Source organism: Bufo gargarizans, chromosome 3, assembly GCF_014858855.1.
Source record: "Bufo gargarizans isolate SCDJY-AF-19 chromosome 3, ASM1485885v1, whole genome shotgun sequence".
In the NCBI taxonomy this organism is placed as follows: domain Eukaryota; kingdom Metazoa; phylum Chordata; class Amphibia; order Anura; family Bufonidae; genus Bufo; species Bufo gargarizans.
In genome coordinates, this window is record NC_058082.1 from 567,236,912 (window position 1) to 567,257,801 (window position 20,890).

At 50.6% G+C, this 20,890-nt stretch overlaps 1 protein-coding gene across 1 annotated transcript in view; it reads right to left on the reverse strand.

The window, feature by feature from the left end:
* Positions 1-2,969: 2,969 nt before the first annotated feature.
* Positions 2,970-20,890, reverse strand: part of RECQL4 (RecQ like helicase 4) — a 107,344-nt gene continuing 89,423 nt past the window's right edge. The window contains exons 31-32 of the mRNA XM_044285889.1: positions 5,575-5,683; positions 2,970-3,215 (exon numbers count right to left, since the gene is read on the reverse strand). Of these exons, the coding sequence (XP_044141824.1) occupies positions 3,094-3,215; positions 5,575-5,683 (231 nt within the window). The 3' untranslated portion in view covers positions 2,970-3,093. The remainder of the gene's footprint in view (positions 3,216-5,574; positions 5,684-20,890) is intronic.

Genomic DNA, 20,890 nt, shown 5'->3' on the forward strand with positions numbered 1-20,890 from the left:
AGTCCTGCCCATCATTGACCTCCGACCAATCGGGCTTTATGCCTGGAAAGACAACTGATATCAACCTTAGGAGATTGTATACTAATTTGCAGGTTAGACATGATAACGCGGGATCCAGGGTCTTGGCGTCTCTCGATAATAAGAAAGCCTTTGACTCGGTAGAGTGGTACTTTATTTGGGAGACAATGTCCCGCCTTCAATTCCCTCCCTCTTTTATTAAATGGGTCCAGCTGCTATATCAGGCGCCTACAGCACGCATCAGGGTGAATGGATTTACTTCCCGACCCTTTAGGTTGTATAGGGGTACCAGACAGGGTTGTCCTCTGTCACCATTGCTGTTTGCCCTGATAATGGAGCCCCTCACACAACTAATCAATAATAGCTCTTTGATAGAGGGATGGACGATAGCCGGGGTACAGGAGAAGGTATCGCTGTACGCAGACGACCTGTTGGTGTACTTAGCTGATCCTGGCCCTTCCTTAGAAACCCTGCTAGAGGTGGTGAATAGATATGGTAGATACTCAGGATTGCGAGTGAACTGGGCTAAATCCAGTCTATGCATAGTGGACGTGGAAGAGGGGATAGATGTCTCTCCGGTGTCCCCTCTGAAGGTAGTGGACAGCTTCCTTTATTTGGGGATTCATATCCATAGAGACCCTCGACAATTCTGTCATCTGAATCTGAGGCCCACCATGGAATACGTCACACATAAAGTTGGAAGCCTGGGAAAATCTTCTCTTGACCCTAATAGGCAGAATTAACATCATTAAAATGGTGTTGTTACCTAAACTATTGTATGTGTATAGAGCAGCTCCAGTGGAGGATCCCTAAATCCCATTTTGATGCTTTAGACAAAGTCATGTCCCGATTCCTGTGGTGTCACCAAACCCCAAGAATAGCAAGAAAGACACTGAAAGCCTCCTACTCACAAGGGGGATTGCAACTTCCAGATATGTATGTTTAGTACATAGCGACACGCTTGATGTATGCATCCTGGTGGATTAGGGCGGATGCCAACAATCCAGCGGTGGTGTTGGAGGCGGCGCTAGTTGGGTCATATGAGGCCCTGACGAACCTGGTATATAGGGGAGGCGGGGCTCTGGGTCCTAGGAGTTATACAGAGGCTATGGTGACGGTTATGGAGGCTTGGGGGAGGTTTGTGGACACGCATATGGATAATCAAACAGGAGAAACCTGGTCCCCGTATATCCCACTGTGGCGTAATAAGCACCTCCCCGAGCTCTTACACCTTTCAGATTTTGAATTTTGGCCTCGGAAAGGTCTTGGGTACTTAACTCAACTGTTCCAGGAAGGGTTTTTTCGCTCCTTTGAGAGTCTACGTTCGGACTTCCTGTTGCCCCAGACGAGTTTTTACAGCTTCCTCCAGTTAAGGCACGCATGTGAAAAGCAGTTTCAATCTTTAACCCTGAACTTAGAGTGTGGCCCACTGGAATCAATAGCCAGGAGAGAGAAACCGCACAAGCCGAAATTATTAAGATGCAAGAGTCTCCTATCCAGCGATCATTTGTTAAGTGGTCGGTGGATATCCCAGAGTTGGAAGACTCTCATTTGGAGGAATGGCGTCTGGGGTGGAGGAAGTCTGTTATAAGCGCTCGGGATCAGCGCATTCAGGTCTCCTCACTCATTCTTGGTCCCCAGCACGGCTCCGCCCTCATTCTTGGTCCCCAGCACGGCTCCGCCCTCATTCTTGGTCCCCAGCACGGCTCCGCCCTCATTCTTGGTCCCCAGCACGGCTCCGCCCTCATTCTTGGTCCCCAGCACGGCTCCGCCCTCATTCTTGGTCCCCAGCACGGCTCCGCCCTCATTCTTGGTCCCCAGCACGGCTCCGCCCTCATTCTTGGTCCCCAGCACGGCTCCGCCCTCATTCTTGGTCCCCAGCATGGCTCCGCTCTCATTCTTTATTTTTTTTTATAGCGTTTATTTAACACTTTTCCAGTTAATACCTGAATGAGCTGATGTTAAGTGGCCTCTGTAGAGTACACTACACAGCGCGGGTCACTAGTGGCCTCTGTAGAGTACACTACACAGCGCGGGTCACTAGTGGCCTCTGTAGAGTACACTACACAGCGCAGGTTACCGGTGGCCTCTGTAGAGTACACTACACAGCGCGGGTCACTAGTGGCCTCTGTAGAGTACACTACACAGCGCGGGTCACTGGTGGCCTCTGTAGAGTACACTACACAGCGCGGGTCACTGGTGGCCTCTGTAGAGTACACTACACAGCGCGGGTTACCGGTGGCCTCTGTAGAGTACACTACACAGCGCGGGTTACCGGTGGCCTCTGTAGAGTACACTACACAGCGCGGGTTACCGGTGGCCTCTGTAGAGTACACTACACAGCGCGGGTCACTAGTGGCCTCTGTAGAGTACACTACACAGCGCGGGTCACTAGTGGCCTCTGTAGAGTACACTACACAGTGCGGGTCACTAGTGGCCTCTGTAGAGTACACTACACAGCGCGGGTTACCGGTGGCCTCTGTAGAGTACACTACACAGCGCGGGTCACTAGTGGCCTCTGTAGAGTACACTACACAGTGCGGGTCACTAGTGGCCTCTGTAGAGTACACTACACAGTGCGGGTCACTAGTGGCCTCTGTAGAGTACACTACACAGCGCGGGTCACTAGTGGCCTCTGTAGAGTACACTACACAGCGCGGGTCACTAGTGGCCTCTGTAGAGTACACTACACAGTGCGGGTCACTAGTGGCCTCTGTAGAGTACACTACACAGCGCGGGTTACTAGCGCGCGCGCACAGTAACCAGTGGCACAGAAGCAGCAGTTGATGTCAGATGCAAAGACTGCAGGTGTGCAGAGCCCACTGGCCTCCCACTGCCAGGATCAAGTGGGACACAGAGCTCCTAGCACTTCACCCCCAGAGCCACCTTGGCCTGCTCCTCCTGCTGAAGGCCCCGGCGTTTTTTTGGTAAATGAGAGCAGAGTCCTTGTTTCTCAGTTTATTAGAAATAACACAAATAAATAGAAAGTTTCTGCCTTATAATTACTATAAAATACTGCAGACCACCCGGAACTCCACCGCCCGCTCAGCAGGACCATTCCATGCTGCCCCACAGTTATTTCAGTCTGATAATTTCATCCTTACAAAGCAGCATGACTTTGTTAAAATCCAAGTGTAGGTATTTCCTCCAAAATCTGCGATCTCTTCCATAAATCTGTGCGGGGTAACACGGACTGCCTGTGGGACAAAGACAACATTACTAGTCCTGCCTGTCCAGATCCCGGCTCTGCAGAGTGAAGGACCCTGGTTGACTACAGAACAGTCATCATTTGGGAATAGGTCACTAGATCTAATGCCCTGTGATCACTCCGATCCTCCTGCACAGCCTATAATGATGGCGCCGGGGCAGGAGGCCCCTGGACATCTCCATATAGACAGGATTAAATCTGGTGGAGCTTCTAGTCTTCCGAGACTCGAGCTTCGGATCATAGATTTGTTTCCGCTGAAGATGTGCAAGACTTCGGTGAATGGATTCGGAATTCATTTCTGCATCTTTAAAAACATTTAAAATTCGGAATCCGAAGTGGAGTTTGGTACTGGATGGTACCACGGTACCAAACCCAACTGCGGTTTTCCATTTTAAAATGTTCTTAAAGACGCAGAAGTGATTACCAATTTTATTCACCGAAGTCTCGCACAACTTCAGCTGAAACGAATTCAGCTACACAGCAACGAATCGACCGGATGTTTGATCCGAAGCTCGATTCGCTCAACCCTAATGGAACCATCATAAGTGACTTCTGCAAAGGTTACAGAGCGTGCTCACTATACTTTCTACATAGAAGTTAGAAGGATACAGGAAGAGCTCGCCACCGGCCACCGAGCATGACCACAACACTTCTAGTGATATCAATGTGATGGACATGGCTCCCCTGCTCTAGACACTGATCTCTAAAGGGTTCTGCCATGACTAATGTAAAAAATGAAAATCGGGCATCATATGGTACATGACAACCTATTTCTGACCACGCTAGAACCAGCCCTGGACCTCCCATGGATCCAGAGATCTCCCCATTTATTGCTCTGCTAGATTTTTTTCAAGCTGGCAGCTCAGGGGGAGTGTCCTTTCTGCTACAGCTCAGGGGGCGTGTCCATTCTCTCCAAATCACAACTCAGGAGGCAGCTGAAAGATGAAACTGAGCATGTGCGGCCACCTCAGTGAACAGGACAAAGAAATAGAAAAAGAACAAACAGCAGGTGGCGCTGTACAGATACATGTCAGTGGCTGTGCTAAATGGGGGCCGGTGTGGAAACTGTAGAATCATTTTCATGGGACAACCCCTTTAAGGAACATGTCCCCAACCCTCCCCCATAAAAGACAATAGATGAGACAGCTGCCCTCCCGGCACAGCATACCCACAACACTCAGCGGGTTATTTTCTGATTTCTTCTTTTCATTTCATAAGAAGTGAAAAGCAAATCAGTTCAGGCAGGATGGCGGTTCTGATGATGGCGAGAAGAATATCTGAGGGTCAGTGCCCCAGACATACGGCTGGACCCGAGGCCTCTCAGAGTGCGCAGTAAGGAGAGGCAGTCAGCGGTAGCCCTGTCCATGCGCTGGAGTCTGCCATTCCTGTACCGATCCAGCGCTCTGCGCCACTATTCTCAAACACTGGTGGAAGGCGTAGGCCATGCTGGTCACACAAAGGGTTTGCTACAATGTACCAGCCTGGACCAAGGAGAGCTGTTTTGTTCCAAGGACCACACTGTTGGATTGCGGCACTTCCTAGGGCAATCTCATCTGATAGGCTGGCGTTCCACTGACCAGGAGAATGGTGGTCCCCACTGCCCCACTCCAGAGGACCATCCCATAAGTATAGACTTCTCCGCTGCAGTTCATAGAAATGGCAGAAAGGGTTTGAAATGCTTCCCCGTCTCAGCTCTTCCTACATAGCAGGGTCAGAAAAGGACATTGAGTTCAAGCTGCAGATGGTGGAGGATGTGGAGTGCAATACTGAGCAGAAAGGAGACCCTAAAATTGGGATGGCGGGGACACATAACATGGCATTGGGGCCACAGTTACATGGGCCACCAGTCAAGACAATCCTCTGTGAAACAAACTGGACTGATGGTTCCAAGGTATCAATAGGCAAAAGACCTATGAGGACAGGAGATGGTCTGCACGGATACAGCGTCTGACCGAAGTCAGTGCACCCCTATATACAGTGTCTCACAGAAGTCAGTGCCCCCCTATAGACAGTGTCTGACCGAACTCAGTGCACCCCTATATACAGCGTCTCACAGAAGTCAGTGCACCCCTATATACAGCGTCTCACAGAAGTCAGTGCACCCCTATATACAGCGTCTCACAGAAGTCAGTGCACCCCTATATACAGCGTCTCACAGAAGTCAGTGCACCCCTATATACAGCGTCTCACAGAAGTCAGTGCACTCCTGACATTTCTGCAAATCTTTTCCTGGGACAACACTGAAGATCTGACCCTGTGATACAATGTAACGTAGTCAGTGGACGGCTTGTATAACAGTGTAAATTGGGTGTGTCCTCAAAATAACTTAAAACAAGGAAGTCACTTACCTATCCCGTGGAAGATACGAGCAACAGCTCGACCAGAAAAGCGTTCATCCTGGTGAATGGAGAGGAAAAGACGAACATCACTGCAGACCTGCACCTTCCAGTCTTCAACCTAATGAGACGACAGGAACAAATCGTCATGTACCACAAGTGACATAATCAACCATAAACCTAGTGATGTAACCAACCTTACCGACATAACCAGCCCCAAACCTACTGAGATAACCAACCTTACCGACTTAACCAACATAACCAACCTTACCGACATAACCAGCCATAAATCTAGTGATATAAGCCCACAGACATAACCAGCCCCAAACCTACTGAGATAACCAACCTTACCGACATAACCTGAGATAACCAACATAACCAACCTTACCGACATAACCAGCCATAAATCTAGTGATATAAGCCCACAGACATAACCAGCCCCAAACCTACTGAGATAACCAACATAACCAGCCATAAATCTAGTGATATAAGCCCAAAGACATAACCAGCCCTAAACCTACTCATATCACTAACCCTACTGGGATAACCATCCTCTACTAGGGTTGTTTCGATATAAAATGTTTTATTCGGTTTCAATACAATAAAAAAGTATTGCGATACTCGATAACACGCAAAATAAATTAAAACCACCCAAAAAAAAAGCCGCATGCTTTAGACATTTTATGGAACGTCCGGCCCATAATCAAACAGTACTATCCTATTTTTTGGGGAGACAAGGCAACAACAAAAAAAATGCCGAACCACGCAGTTTTTATTTTTAGAGGGTTCACCGCACAGGAGATTTTTTACAAATATTTTAATAGTTTGGACTTTTCGGACGTGGCGATACGTTATAGGTTTATTTATTTTATTTGTGGTCGAGGCTACAGCCGAGAGCAAGCGCTATGACGAACCGGGAACCTGTCAGAGAGGAACCTGTTTACTTGACTAAAATGGCTGGAGGTGTGCCCTTAGCCATGCCGAGGGTAGACCTAAAAGGGGGCATACCCTGATGAGTAAGGAGAGAAAAAGGAGAGGGAGGGTGGGGCACCGAAAACGCACGCAAGTGAAGGAGGGGGCGTGCTCCCTTTTAAGCGAGCCTACGCCCCTCCCACAAATGCAGGCTGACATGTCAGCCTTTTACTACTTGTGGTCGAGGCTACAGCCGAGAGCAAGCGCTATGACGAACCGGGAACCTGTCAGAGAGGAACCTGTTTACTTGACTAAAATGGCTGGAGGTGTGCCCTTAGCCATGCCGAGGGTAGACCTAAAGGGGGCAAAAACCACACCTGAGTAGGAAGAGAGAACCTTTATTGCAATGATCAATTACAGTACCAAACTGTGAAAAGCCTGTGAAATTTCGGCTTGGGGGTTCGGTATGTAGCGAGTGAAGCAAGAGGAGCGCCAGCGGCCCATTCTCCGGATGACGTGGCCGGGAACGTTATGCTTTGAAGCCGCGGATGCTGTCCCAATACGGAAGGAGTGCCCTGAAATGGCCTTTGGGTCGAAACCCAAGCCCGAAGCCAGGGTGCGCACGTGCGAGATGAACTGGGAGGTCGTGAGGGCCAAGGCCTGGAACGGGAGCAACGGGCTGTCTGGGCTTGCGTCTCCCAGGGCTGCTAGCAAACTCCCGAGCACCTGGACCGGGCACCAAGCGTTGGCAGATTGGTAGAACCGTACCTCCACCGGTGGACCTACCTGCATGGTTTTGGACGTGAGGAGGTATAAGGAGAAATGGTCGTCGTGCCATGCCAGCTGACCCCTGGTTAAACCCTTGGCCCTGGCTGAACTGCGGGTGAATTCGCCGGGTCTTAAGAACCCGTAGAAACCGAGGTACATTGCTGCTTTGATGACTGTGCTGGAAAGGAGCCCAAAAGGAAAGGCGTCTAGGGAGGAGGAAAGCTTTCTAAACAAATCCCCTGACACCAGGCTGCCTGGACGGGATGGCCACGTGGTTGCTTTTCTGAACGCCCCTGAGGGTTGCCCTGACTGCTTGGGAAAGGAAAACCGACCTGCTTTCGGGGTCTTCTAACATGGAGAAATGTTGGACCCCGGACAAGTACAATTTGATGGTGTTGAAGGATAGCTTGAGATCCTTGTGACAGTAGGCAATGAAAGCTGTGATGTACGTGGTCTTATCGGTGTCTCGTCTCGGATGCAGACCCGTGAACCTGTTGAAGGTGTTCCATGCGGTCCTGTAGTTTCTGGCAGTGTTACGAGATAAAGACTCCTGCATCAAAGATTTAGCTGAATCAATGAGAAAGTTTAATCCATCACCAGATTTTGGTACATCGGAGGAGATAGCCCCACACGGTCTGCCTCTGGCATGACCTGAAAGAAAGTTTTGAAATTAAAGCGGGACAAGGCGTCTGCGGCCACATTATGTACTCCTTGAATGTGTCTGCATGCCACATGGAAGTTATGTTCCAATGAAAGCCAGACTAACCTGCGGACAAAGGACATGATCTGGGGAGACTGTGATCTGCCCCTGGTGACTATGTCCACCACTGTCTGATTGTCGGTTACAAACACCACTGAAGAGTTGGCCCACGTACTGCCCCAAACCTGGGCTGCTGCTACAATCGGGTAAACTTCCAACAAGGGGGATGATTTCAACGCGGCTCTAGCGGATGACACCTCTGCTGGCCAGGCACCCGCAAACCATTGGTTTCCACAGATCGCCGAGAAACCTCTGGAGGCGGCGGCGTCCGAAAAAACCAATGTGGAAGCTGGACCCGGCTGAGGTATGAACAAGGAGACTCCATTCCATGAGGCCATGAAGTCCTGCCACATGGCCAGATCAGCCAAGGCTTGGGTGTCCAAGGTGACGAGACTGTCTTGCTCGGGGGCAGAAGGGAGTAGCTGCAGGAGTCTGGACATGAAGGCCCTGCCCTGGGGCATGACTCTGGTGGCGAAATTGAGCATGCCTAGCAGGGACTGCAACTCTACCTTGGTGCAAGTCCTGCTACCTGCTGACCTGGCAATGGCCTCCCTGATTTTTACCAACTTTTCAGCTGGCAACCTGGCTTCCATCCTCCCTGTGTCCAGGATTATGCCCAAGAAGGTGATTACCGTCGCCGGGCCTTCTGTTTTGGAGGATGCCACCGGGACGTTGAGTTGGGCAAACAGCTGAAGCAGCGCCTGGAGCTTGCTTGGCCGGCAGTCTGGGCTTTCGATTAACAGAAAGTCATCCAAGTAATGGATGACCAGAGGGCAACCGCAGTGGTTGACCAGGATCCAATGCAATGCCTGGGCGAACTGGTCGAACAGCCAGGGGCTGCTCTTGGACCCGAACGTTAGGCGATTGGCAAAGAAATACTGATCTTCCCACCGGATGCCGTAGAACCTCCAGAGCTGTGGATGAATGGGCAGTAATTTAAAAGCATCGGCGATGTCCGCCTTTGCCAACCATGCCCCCCGACCTACTTTGAGGATCAACTGAATGGCTTCATCTATGGTGGCGTAGCTCATTGAAAACTCCTCGGAGGGCACCAAAGAATTCAGACTGGGTGTGCTGGAGCCATGTGGAGCAGACAAATCATAAATTAAGCGTTTTTTATTAGTGAACTGCTTGGACACGATGCCCACGGGGTTTATCCTCCAAAGGTCAAAGGGTATGAAGGAAAAGGGGCCGATGAGGAACCCCTTTTCTACTTCAGACCTGATCAGCGCACCCACCGGCTCAGGATCACTGGTTGCCGACAGCAGGTTGGGCCCTTCCCAAGAAGCTTGTGGGAGAGCTATCAGGCCTGTGTGGAAACCTGCTGTGAACCCGGAAACCAGGAACTGCACGAACTGAGGGTTGTGATGATTCTGTAGCAGGGATGCTAGCAGAACCACATTGACCCCGCTTAGTCAGGATGGCCTGGACCTTTGAGGACAAGCCAACTGGGGGTGAGCCCTGAAACAGCCCGCGCAAACGTGAAGGGCCCTGCATTTGTTGTAATAACACGCATTTTGATTAAAGTTATTACACACCTGGCTGTTGCCCAGGAACACTATCGGCCGCCCTAGCTTGTCTGTGGATGGGCCAGACCGCTGAAGGGCCCCAGAGCTGCCGGGGAGGGACCTGCCCTGGGACGTGGAGGGACCTGAGTTGGGGCACCACTCTGCGGAGTGGGCAATTGATTGGCAAGAGGCGCATGCTGGGGCCCTGAGCCCTGCGAAATGCCGGCAAAAGAGCTCCATGTCCATAGCGGCCCAGTTCGTGATATGCTGGAATTGAACCAGCGCGGCGGCCGCTTTGGCTGAAAAGGAGCGATGGTAATCGTAGAAAGCGTGCCCACCGTACTTGTGGCCCAAGTCCGTGACCCTGTAAAGATATGTATCTAACTCCTCCCGCCTCTCAGGATGGACAGAACAGATGACGTCCCTGAACAAGCTAAACGCCAGGACAAACTCCGTAATGGATAACTTTCTGTTGAGGTGGGGATCCCTAGCTTTGAGGACGACTGACATGTCGCCGCAAGCTATGGTCTTGCTCTCTATCGTGTCATGGGTAGCTATTAGGATGGACGCCAGATTGACGTCCTTGCCCTCTAGAATGTCCTTTTTAATGCTGCTAGGGATGAAGTATGCAGGAGCTACCTCAGGTGCGCAAGGGACCCTACCTGGGGGAACGAGCACGGAAGTGGAGGCTACAGGCAAAGGAGACCCTGGATGGACGGATGCCAGCCCCTGATGAGACTCGACAGCCAGGAGTCTGGACTGCACGTCCGAGACTGAGGAGGCAATAGTGTTCATCATGGCGTGCAGCTGCGTCAGTGACACCTGCAATGTGGACATAGAGACTTGCTCCAAGTCCGGGGCAGCCGGTTCTGCCATGAGCAGCCTATATAATTCAGCTTTCCGGGCGGAAGCCGGGTGTTGAATCCCCCTTCTGTTTAGTTCCGCAATCAACTTTGCAATAGTCCAACTCCTTAGTGATGAGGAGCTGGGCTGCTCGGATGCGGGTGTCTCGGGAACGGATGGGGCCTCCTCGATGTTGGAGATATGCGACATGCTGCAGCTGTGAGGTGACAAACCAAAAAAGAGCTGAGCTGGAGGCCCCGTACTGAGAGGCGACACCCGAGGCGTGACTGGTGAATGAAGAGTTTAAGGTGGCGAGTGCCTAGTTCTACAAAAACGGGCGTTACTGTGGAGGACCATGCCAGACTAAGGTGTGCAGTGACGTACAAGCTACCAGGCCGTGATTTTATTTTTATTTATTTTTTTAAAGAACATCAAACCTGGATTAGTACCGACGAAACAAATGGAACGAGTCTGAAAACGTAATAAGCGATAGAATTGGTAAATAACAATGCAACGCTGATACGCAACAGTTTGCAAAATAAACCATGAACGTAAGCCTGGTGCAGAATGGGCAAAAATGACAGATGACAGTCATGGTACGTTAGCGACGAGAGCCTGACCTGTGAGAGATAACAATCGCGGGGTTTTTGGTACGTGAGCCTGAAACGTAACAGGTAGTAGATGATGATAAATGAAATACATAAGCCTGAAGCGTGACAGGCAACGGATAACAAATTAACTTAACCCTGAAACGTAACAGGTAGCCAACCTGGAAAGGAAAACGTAAGCCTGAAGCGTAACAGGCCACAGATTAAAAACAGAAAATAAAACGTAAGCCTGAAGCGTAACAGGCAACAGATTATGAAAAACAAAAAAACGTAAGCCTGAACCGTAACAGGCAACAGATAACAAATAAACTTAAGCCTGAACCGAGACAGGCACCCAACCTGGAAGAAAAACGTAAGCCTGAAGCGTAACAGGCCGCAGATTATAAAAAACAAACGTAAGCCTGAAGCGTAACAGGCAACAGATTATGAAAAACAAAAAATAACGGCAATGGAATACAATGAAAAAGAACATACGTAAGCCTGAGGCGTGACCTGATGACAGATGATGCATGACAAGAGTGAGCAGCATGAGTGTGACAGACACCCGGACGGAAATTGACGTGAGCTATGAACATGACAGGCACCGGATGAGACCTTTGCACGGCCTGGGAAGGCGCAGGCTGCAAATGGTCCAAAGCACAAGTCTGAAAGTGACAGGCCTATGATGGACGGAGGAGCGGATGCCTGGCAGGGTGCGGCCGTAGGAAGGCCAGAGGCGAAGCCTGACCGTGCCGTCCATCGATCCATAGGCCTGCCCCAAACAGCCAACTGAGATGAAAGTGCCGCCGGCATGGTGATGAACGTGACTTGGTACATGACGAGACAACCAGTGACTGAAAGTGACCCTACCCGTGGGTGAGAAGAACCAAGGAAGTTGCCTAGCTACGTGCACTAAAGAAGTGTGGTAAGAACAATGGTATTTTACCAAAAATCCGTGGATTGCGAAGTGACAGAGCGACGGTTGGCTCGGACTGGATCGAGTGAGAGCAAAAACTGGTTGATGCGCACCGAAAAAGGCGTAGCACCTGTGGTTCAGAAAAGAATTTAGATGCCGTGAGGGGGAGAACCGCGGACCTGCACGCGTCCTCACAGTCAACAATAACAAACCATTTTTTATTTTTTTTTGAAAAGACACCCGCAAGCCAGAAGGGGGCGCTGATTGACCCCAATTCCTTGCCAACCGTGCTACGACCTGCGGGGCTTAATAGCCTCAATACCACAATTGCCCTACCATGAGACAAGCCATTCTTCAGATACCCCCCCGATTATGATTAACGGTAATGACACCCGCCAGCCAGGAGGGGGCGCTCAAGGCATGCTGCAGGGCGGGGTGCCGACACCGTTGCTGAGGCAACGGAGACGCCGCATGGAGAATCTGCCTGCACACCCAAGGGCCTTCATGGCCGGAATGCCGCCCCCGGCCTGAGAACAGCCGGGGACCGGATGGCGCGGCCACATTGAGTGCCCCATCACCTCGCCGGCTCCGCCCCCCATGCCAAGGGCGCCGGGGCCATGGATTGAACTGGCGCCATGACGGGAGTAGCGAACGCCGCGCGGCACCCGCCAGCGCCGAGGTCACGTGGGTGGAAGCCGGGGACGCGAGCTCGTTGCCGGGGCAACCAGGGGCCGAGCCGCCAACCCCAGACCTAGCGTCCCACGTGACCCTGGTCAAGCAGGAAGTGCGGCGCAGCCCGGCTGGGAGCTGAGTGGGGAATCGTGGGAACCGAAGAGGGCGCGGGGTAAGGAGCGAAGAAGCGGAAGGAGGGGAGCACTTACCCAGTTAGTCCGACGAGTGCGACGGTGGACCAGAGGAGCCCTACTTACCTGAGATGGCGCGCTGTGAGGGAGGGCGTGACGCTCGTGGTGGGAGATGGCACCGAAAACGCACGCAAGTGAAGGAGGGGGCGTGCTCCCTTTTAAGCGAGCCTACGCCCCTCCCACAAATGCAGGCTGACATGTCAGCCTTTTACTACATGTCAAATTGGGAAAGGGGTGATTTAAACTTAATATTTTGGTGTGTTTTTTTACACTTTTTCTCCCTTGTCCTGTTCCCCCTGACAGAGCTCTATTAGGCTCCTTTCACACGGGCGTGACGGATCGGCTCCGGATGTGTTCAGGGACTCGCACCATTTTGCAAGCAAGTTCAGTCAGTTGCGTCTGTGATTGCGTTCACTTGTTCAGTTTTTCCCGCGCCGGTGCAATGCGTTTTGATGCGTTTTTCGCGCGTGATAAAAAACTGAAGGTTTACAAACAACATCTCCTAGCAACCACCAGTGAAAAACGCATCGCACCCGCACGTGCTTCCGGGTGCAATGCATTTTTTACTGAAGCCCCATTCACTTCTATGGGGCCAGGGCTGCGTGAAAAAAGCTGAATATAGAACATGCTGCGATTTTCACACAACGCAGGACTCATACGTGAAAAAAACGCTCATGTACAGACCTATTGAAATGAATAGGTCAGGATTCAGTGCGGGTGCTATGCGTTCACGTCACACATTGCACCCGCGCGGAAAACTCGCTCATGTGAAAGGGCCCTTAGGGTGAATAGGACGGCACAGTCTCCCAGCTGCCCGGTGCAAAGTACACACAGCAGCAGGGAGATTACCATGGACGTCTTCAGTAGTGTCCTGGCTGCCATGGTAACTGATCGGAGCCCCGCGATTACACTGCTGGGGCTCCGATCAGAAGCTGCCACTGCACCACCAAAGAGGAGGAGGGGAAGGGACCCGTGGCCCCGGCCACCAACGATTTTAATACTGGGGGGGGTTGCACTGCGCCACCAATAATTAAATACTGGGGAGGGCGCAGTGCGCCACCAATGATAATTAACGTTTAATACAGGAGGTGGGTGGCGGTAGCAGAATCACATAGCCGTCGTCCAGCCTCTATGACAAGAAGCTGCGATCAGCGGCAGTTAACCCCTGGGGTTAACTGCCACTGATCACAGCTTCCTTTCATAGAGGCTGGACGACGGCTATGCGATTCTGCACCCAGCCTTCTGTATTTGTATTAAACGGTAACTTAGTGGCGCAGTGCGCCCTCCCCAGTATTAAATCATTGGTGGCGCAGTGCACCCACCCCTCTCTCCTCATTGGTGGCTCAGTGCGCCCGCCCCTCTCTCATTGGTGGCACAGTGCGCCCGCCCCTCTCTCATTGGTGGCACAGTGCGCCCGCCCCTCTCTCCTCATTGGTCGCAGTGCGCCCGCCCTCTCTCCTCATTGGTGGCACAGTGTGCCCGCCCCTCTCTCCTCATTGGTGGCAGCGGCACAGGGGGAGGGAGAGACTGCTTCCTTCCTCCCTGTGCTGCTGAGAACACGGAGCGCACTGATAGTATCCTAGTATCGAAAACTTTCAAATCCCGGTATTGAGGTCGATACCAGACAAAAGTATTGAATGGGTATCGAAAATTCGATACCTGGAAAAACCCTATCCTCTACCTGACTGATATAAACAACTCCACAAACATAACTAGTCCCAATCCAACTGGTAAAACCAATCCTTCTGAAAAAAACTGCCCCAAAAGTACTCATAGAACCAACCCTACGATACAATCAGTCCCATCCCTACGGATAAAATGAACGGCTGGTTAGAGTTAGGGTCTAGGGTATTCTATGTCCAGGGTCTTTTAATTTTTCGGGATTTTTACCAAACATCCACCTGGCCATAGTTGCAGGGTGGTCGTAACCATGGAAACGATATATCCAATAACCGTACGCACTAGGACATTTCTTCACCGGGGAAGGACTGGAGGGTATCAGTCAGCGATCTTAGACTGTGCAGCCTTGTGGAGGGATGTAGTCGTTAAAAATAAGGTTATTAAGATATATAATAGCAGTGTGCAGGTCCTGATGGGGGGAAGAGATGCTGCCTACAAGTCTGGGGATGTGCTACCTTATACAGAAGCCCAGAGAACTGACAAAAGGTGTCAGGATGAAGAATTCATGGAGTAGGTGGAAGGGAATTAGGGTTGGTACTGATTATAAGGGAGATATGGGTTGTCAGTTTGGACCCTGGGTTTCCTCATACATCAAACCAGTTCTTAGAACGCTTTGATAGCAGCGTGGAAAGAGGAGGAGAGGTTGAAATGTTACTGGCACATAAAGAAGATCAGAGCAAACTGGTTTCCATCACGGAGAAAGCCGATGTTACCAGGTCACTGGGCCGGATGGAGTCCACATTCTACAGTCGTGGCCAAAAGTTCTGAGAATGACACAAATATTAGTTTTCACAAAGTTTGCTGCTAAACTGCTTTTAGATCTTTGTTTCAGTTGTTTCTGTGATGTAGTGAAATATAATTACTCGCACTTCATACGTTTCAGAGGCTTTTAGCGACAATTACATGACATTTATGCAGAGTCAGTATTTGCAGTGTTGGCCCCTCTTTTTCAGGACTTCTGCAATCCGACTGGGCATGCTCTCAATCACCTTCTGGGCCAATTCCTGACTGATAGCAACCCATTCTTTCATCATCACTTCTTGGAGTTTGTCAGAATTAGTGGGTTTTTGTTTGTCCACCCGCCTCTTGAGGATTGACCACAAGTTCTCAATGGGATTAAGATCTGGGGAGTTTCCAGGCCATGGACCCAAAATGTCACCGTTTTGGTCCCCGAGCCACTTAGTTGTCGCTTTTGCCTTATGGCGCGGGGCTCCATCGTGCTGGAAAATGCATTGTTCTTCACCAAACTGTTGTTGGATTGTTGGAAGAAGTTGCTGTTGGAGGGTGTTTTGGTGCCATTCTTTATTCATGGCTGTGTTTTGGGGCAGAATTGTGAGTGAGCCCACTCCCTTGGATGAGAAGCAACCCCACACATGGATGGTCTCAGGATGCTTTACTGTTGGCATGACACAGGACTGATGGTAGCGCTCACCTTTTCTTCTCCGGACAAGCCTTTTTCCTGATGCCCCAAACAATCGGAAAGAGGCTTCATCGGAGAATATGACTTTGCCCCAGTCCTCAGCCGTCCATTCACCATATTTTCTGCAGAAGATCAATCTGTCCCTGATGTTTTTTTTTTGAGAGAAGTGGCTTCTTTGCTGCCCTTCTTGACACCAGGCCATCTTCCACAAGTCTTCGCCTCACTGTGCGTGCAGATGCGCTCACACCTGCCTGCTGCCATTCCCGAGCAAGCGCTGCACTGGTGGCAGTTCGATCCCGCAGCTGAATCCTCTTTAGGAGACTAGCCTGGCGCTTGCTGGACTTTCTTGGACGCCCTGAAGCCTTCTTAACAAGAATTGAACCTCCTTCCTTGAAGTTCTTGACGATCCTATAAATTGTTGATTGAGGTGCAATCTTAGTAGCCACAATGTCCTTGCCTGTGAAGCCATTTTTATGCAACGCAATGATGGCTGCACGCGATTCTTTGCAGGTCACCATGGTTAACAATGGAAGAACAATAATTTCAAGCATCACCCTCCTTTTAACAGGTCAAGTCATTTTACCCCAATCAGCCTGACATAATGATCTCCAGCCTTGTGCTCGTCAACATTCTCACCTGAGGTAACAAGACAATTACTGAAATGATCTCAGCAGGTCCTTTAATGACAGCAATTAAATGCAGTGGAAAGTTTTTTTTTGGGATTAAGTTAATTTTCATGGCAAAGAAGGACTATGCAATTCATCTGATCCCTCGTCATAACATTCTGGAGTAGATGCAAATTGCTATTATAAAAACCTAAGCAGCAACTTTTCCAATATTTATGTAATTCTCAAAACTTTTGTCCACAAATGTACAGTCTGGCGCTGATCAGTAGGAGTTTCATCTCTCACTGCAGCTGGAAAACAGTCCCAGAACGAAGGCTTCTACCATTATTCCAGTGCCCAAGAGGAGGATGAAGATCAGTAGCGCTCCATTCTGCCCTGCCTCATGTGGAAAACCGAATACGCACACCAGGGTGTAAGGCATTGATTTTAGTCCTGCTTAGGGTTAACCCTAACCTCAGAAGTTTTTCGAGAAGCTTGGCTTAGAGTAAAGATGGGAGGCCGCGAGTCAGCTACTTTAATATTAAATCCAGGTGTCCTCAGTCTGGCTGTGGTCACCATATCTACTCATCTAACACCACAGGGAAATTAGTTGAGGACACCACCGTTATGGGATTGATATCAGAGAATGATGAGAGTTGTTACAGGGAGACGTCCAGAGTCTAATCAGGTGGTGCTCAGAGAGTAACCTGGACCTCAGTATAGCAGAAGAGTCGGAGGACGGTGAGGAGGTAGAAAGTGATGAGGTTTCTGGGGCTTCATATCACAAGAGTCGACATGAAGGCCCACTCACTGAGGACACTGGCGAACGCTCGGCTCCCGTCTCATGGAGGATTCTCTCTGCATTACGGTTTGGTACAGTAATTGTAGGAGGCAGAATAGTCAGAGAATTGTGGCTGTTGAGCTGCTGAGGCTGGATATGTGTACGCTGCCTGTATGAAAGGGTCGGCAGTATAATCTGAAACCGCACTCACCCAGGAAATGACCCCGGACCCTAGAGGACCCTTAAAGCACAAACAGATTGAGGAAGAGGTTATTTCAGCAAATAGGGTTGTTGTTTAACTCTGCATATGCGCGCTGATACTTGTGTTGGTATTTTGTACCCGCGCGCTGACACTTGTGTTGGTATTTTGTACCCACGCGCTGATACTTGTGTTGGTATTTTGTACCCGCGCGCTGACACTTGTGTTGGTATTTTGTACCCGCGCGCTGACACTTGTGTTGGTGTTTTGTACCCGCGCGCTGACACTTGTGTTGGTGTTTTGTACCCGCGCGCTGACACTTGTGTTGGTGTTTTGCACCCGCGCGCTGACACTTGTGTTGGTGTTTTGCACCCGCGCGCTGACACTTGTGTTGGTGTTTTGCACCCGCGCGCTGACACTTGTGTTGGTGTTTTGCACCCGCGCGCTGACACTTGTGTTGGTGTTTTGCACCCGCGCGCTGACACTTGTGTTGGTGTTTTGCACCCGCGCGCTGACACTTGTGTTGGTGTTTTGCACCCGCGCGCTGACACTTGTGTTGGTGTTTTGCACCCGCGCGCTGACACTTGTGTTGGTGTTTTGCACCCGCGCGCTGACACTTGTGTTGGTGTTTTGCACCCGCGCGCTGACACTTGTGTTGGTGTTTTGCACCCGCGCGCTGACACTTGTGTTGGTGTTTTGCACCCGCGCGCTGACACTTGTGTTGGTGTTTTGCACCCGCGCGCTGACACTTGTGTTGGTGTTTTGTACCCGCGCGCTGACACTTGTGTTGGTGTTTTGCACCCGCGCGCTGACACTTGTGTTGGTGTTTTGCACCCGCGCGCTGACACTTGTGTTGGTGTTTTGCACCCGCGCGCTGACACTTGTGTTGGTGTTTTGCACCCGCGCGCTGACACTTGTGTTGGTGTTTTGCACCCGCGCGCTGACACTTGTGTTGGTGTTTTGCACCCGCGCGCTGACACTTGTGTTGGTGTTTTGCACCCGCGCGCTGACACTTGTGTTGGTGTTTTGCACCGGCGCGCGGACACTTGTGTTGGTGTTTTGCACACTGCCACTTTAGGTAGTAGAATAGTATTTGGGTTTTGCTATGCACAGTATGTATAGAAATTTTCTCAAGCTTTGGGTGATTGGATTATATGATCAAGTGTTTAATGGCGGTGGGTGGGTCGGCTGGCGGAGAAGTGATTATTTAGTATATTATGGGTTTGTATGTATCTTTTGTTTTGATATCCACACACTACTTAGTATGTAATCCTGTGCATTGCAGCTGGAAACTTGCGAGCTAGGAAACGCATTTCGTTGCGATTATGATGTGAATTGCAATGATAATAAAGTCTTCTTTGATACATCTCTATGGAAATTAATGCCGAATGCAGCAAGTGCAGTATTGTTCCAGGATTTTGGCCATACAAGGGATGGAACAGAAGACATCCTGATGCACCGATTGCTTTCCATTCAGAATGCATTAGGACAAAACTGATGCGTTTTTTTTTTTCCTATACTGAGACCCTTTTCCGGATTTCAATACCGGAAAAGAATAACGCTAGTGTGAAAGTAGCCTAATAGAGAATGGTTTAAGTAGCTAATTTCTAAAATCACTCCTTTTTAAAACATCTGCCTGCATCTGAAAAAAATCTGTAAAGTTATGGCCACTAAGGTCCCTAAGTTGCAGTCCACTGCCTGTTATCAGGCAAAATCTGTCTCTGCTAACAGACTCAAGACGCCTGGGAGGAAGTGGAGCGTGTCAGAGCTAGCCGAGATCCAGAGCCTGATAAAAGAACTGCTTCTATACATCTTTTGAAGAGCAGAGAAGCTCCTGCCTGTCTAAGTGCGATTTATCCTCCTTATCTGTTCTGTGAGGTTTGGAGCTGAAAACAGTGGGAAGTAAGGGAAAGGCAGTCACAGCAGTGCTGTGCTGGCAGAAGGGAGACCACCCCCTGCTTGTGGGGTTTGGGGGTGGCCCCAACGCTACGCTGGGTCCTCTGGACACTGTTGAGGTGTCACCACAAGGTGCTGATCTCCGGAAGGGATGGTACGGCGTGGTGGACCTCAATGGGAAAGTCCAGAGAGTCAGGGTTTGCAGTAACCAGAAGGCTTCTTTATTGGAGGAATTCAGGTGCAAAATACAGGCGAGCCATAGGGCCGGCTTCTCCAGTCTCCTCCCCGAGGCGAGCCATAGGGCCGGCTTCTCCAGTCTCCTCCCCGAGGCGAGCCATAGGGCCGGCTTCTCCAGTCCCCTCCCCGAGGCGAGCCATAGGGCCGGCTTCTCCAGTCTCCTCCCCGAGGCGAGCCATAGGGCCGGCTTCTCCAGTCTCCTCCCCGAGGCGAGCCATAGGGCCGGCTTCTCCAGTCTCCTCCCCGAGGCGAGCCATAGGGCCGGCTTCTCCAGTCTCCTCCCCGAGGCGAGCCATAGGGCCGGCTTCTCCAGTCTCCTCCCCGAGGCGAGCCATAGGGCCGGCGTAGGTGTAGAGTAGTGGTGAATACTTTTAGAAGGAACCGTAAGTCTTGGTTTATACTTGACCGTGTTCTCACTAAATTTCGCACCTTCAAAGTGGTTGCGCAATCTGTGTTATATGGGAGGTTTCTCTGTCTTTTGTGCAAAATGCCACACGCTGCATTTCCTCTGAGGAACTGAGGCATCTAGAAGTTATCCACTGGTAACCCTGGACCAGCAGTGAGTGCATCAAACCCCACACAATGTTCTCACCACTCCTAGCAATGGGGCGGAGGGGTCAGTCCTCCTACCCTTTTCTTCATGGTCTCTAAGCCTGTGGCTGTCCTTGAGTTATTCTCCCACGGCTTTACATTTTAAATCCATACTTTGGGGCCAGCACTAGCAGAATTTAAAGGGACGCCTCTACAGAGACCAATTTTTCAGGGATGTATATTTGGGCCAATATGGTGTTAAAATAGTCAAGCACTGGACCGATTTTGAATAAGAGGTCAAATGTCAAACCTTGTGGCAGAAACTGCTCATTATATTGCAAGATATTTAGGAATGCTTCAAAGAGAGTCAGGTCCTGGCCATGTGGGGCATCCTACAAAATATCCCCGCTCCAGTACGGTCTAATCTTTGGCTTCCAAACTAGGCCCTATGCAGCACAAGGCCCCAATACGTCATAATCTCGTCTGACACCCAGCACCCCGCCGATCAGCTTTATGAGATGTTGCATGCAGTGCGCACGTGCCGTCTACCTTCTCTCTTCCTGTCTGCTGCTGCTGTACTATAGACATACAACGGAGAGCAGGAAGAGAGACGGCACGTGCACACTGCGCGTGCCGTCACCTCAAACAGCTGACCTGCGCAGATAGGTCATTGTTAGCCCAGCGGTCCGTGCCAGCGCTGCTGCCCCTACCTGCAGGCAGGGGGGACAGGCTCAATCTTTTCCTCCTACTGCCATGCGCAGGCAGCACGTAGCTTAATTGTTGTATCTGTGTTCCATGCCAGAGCTTACTTCCTGCTCGAGT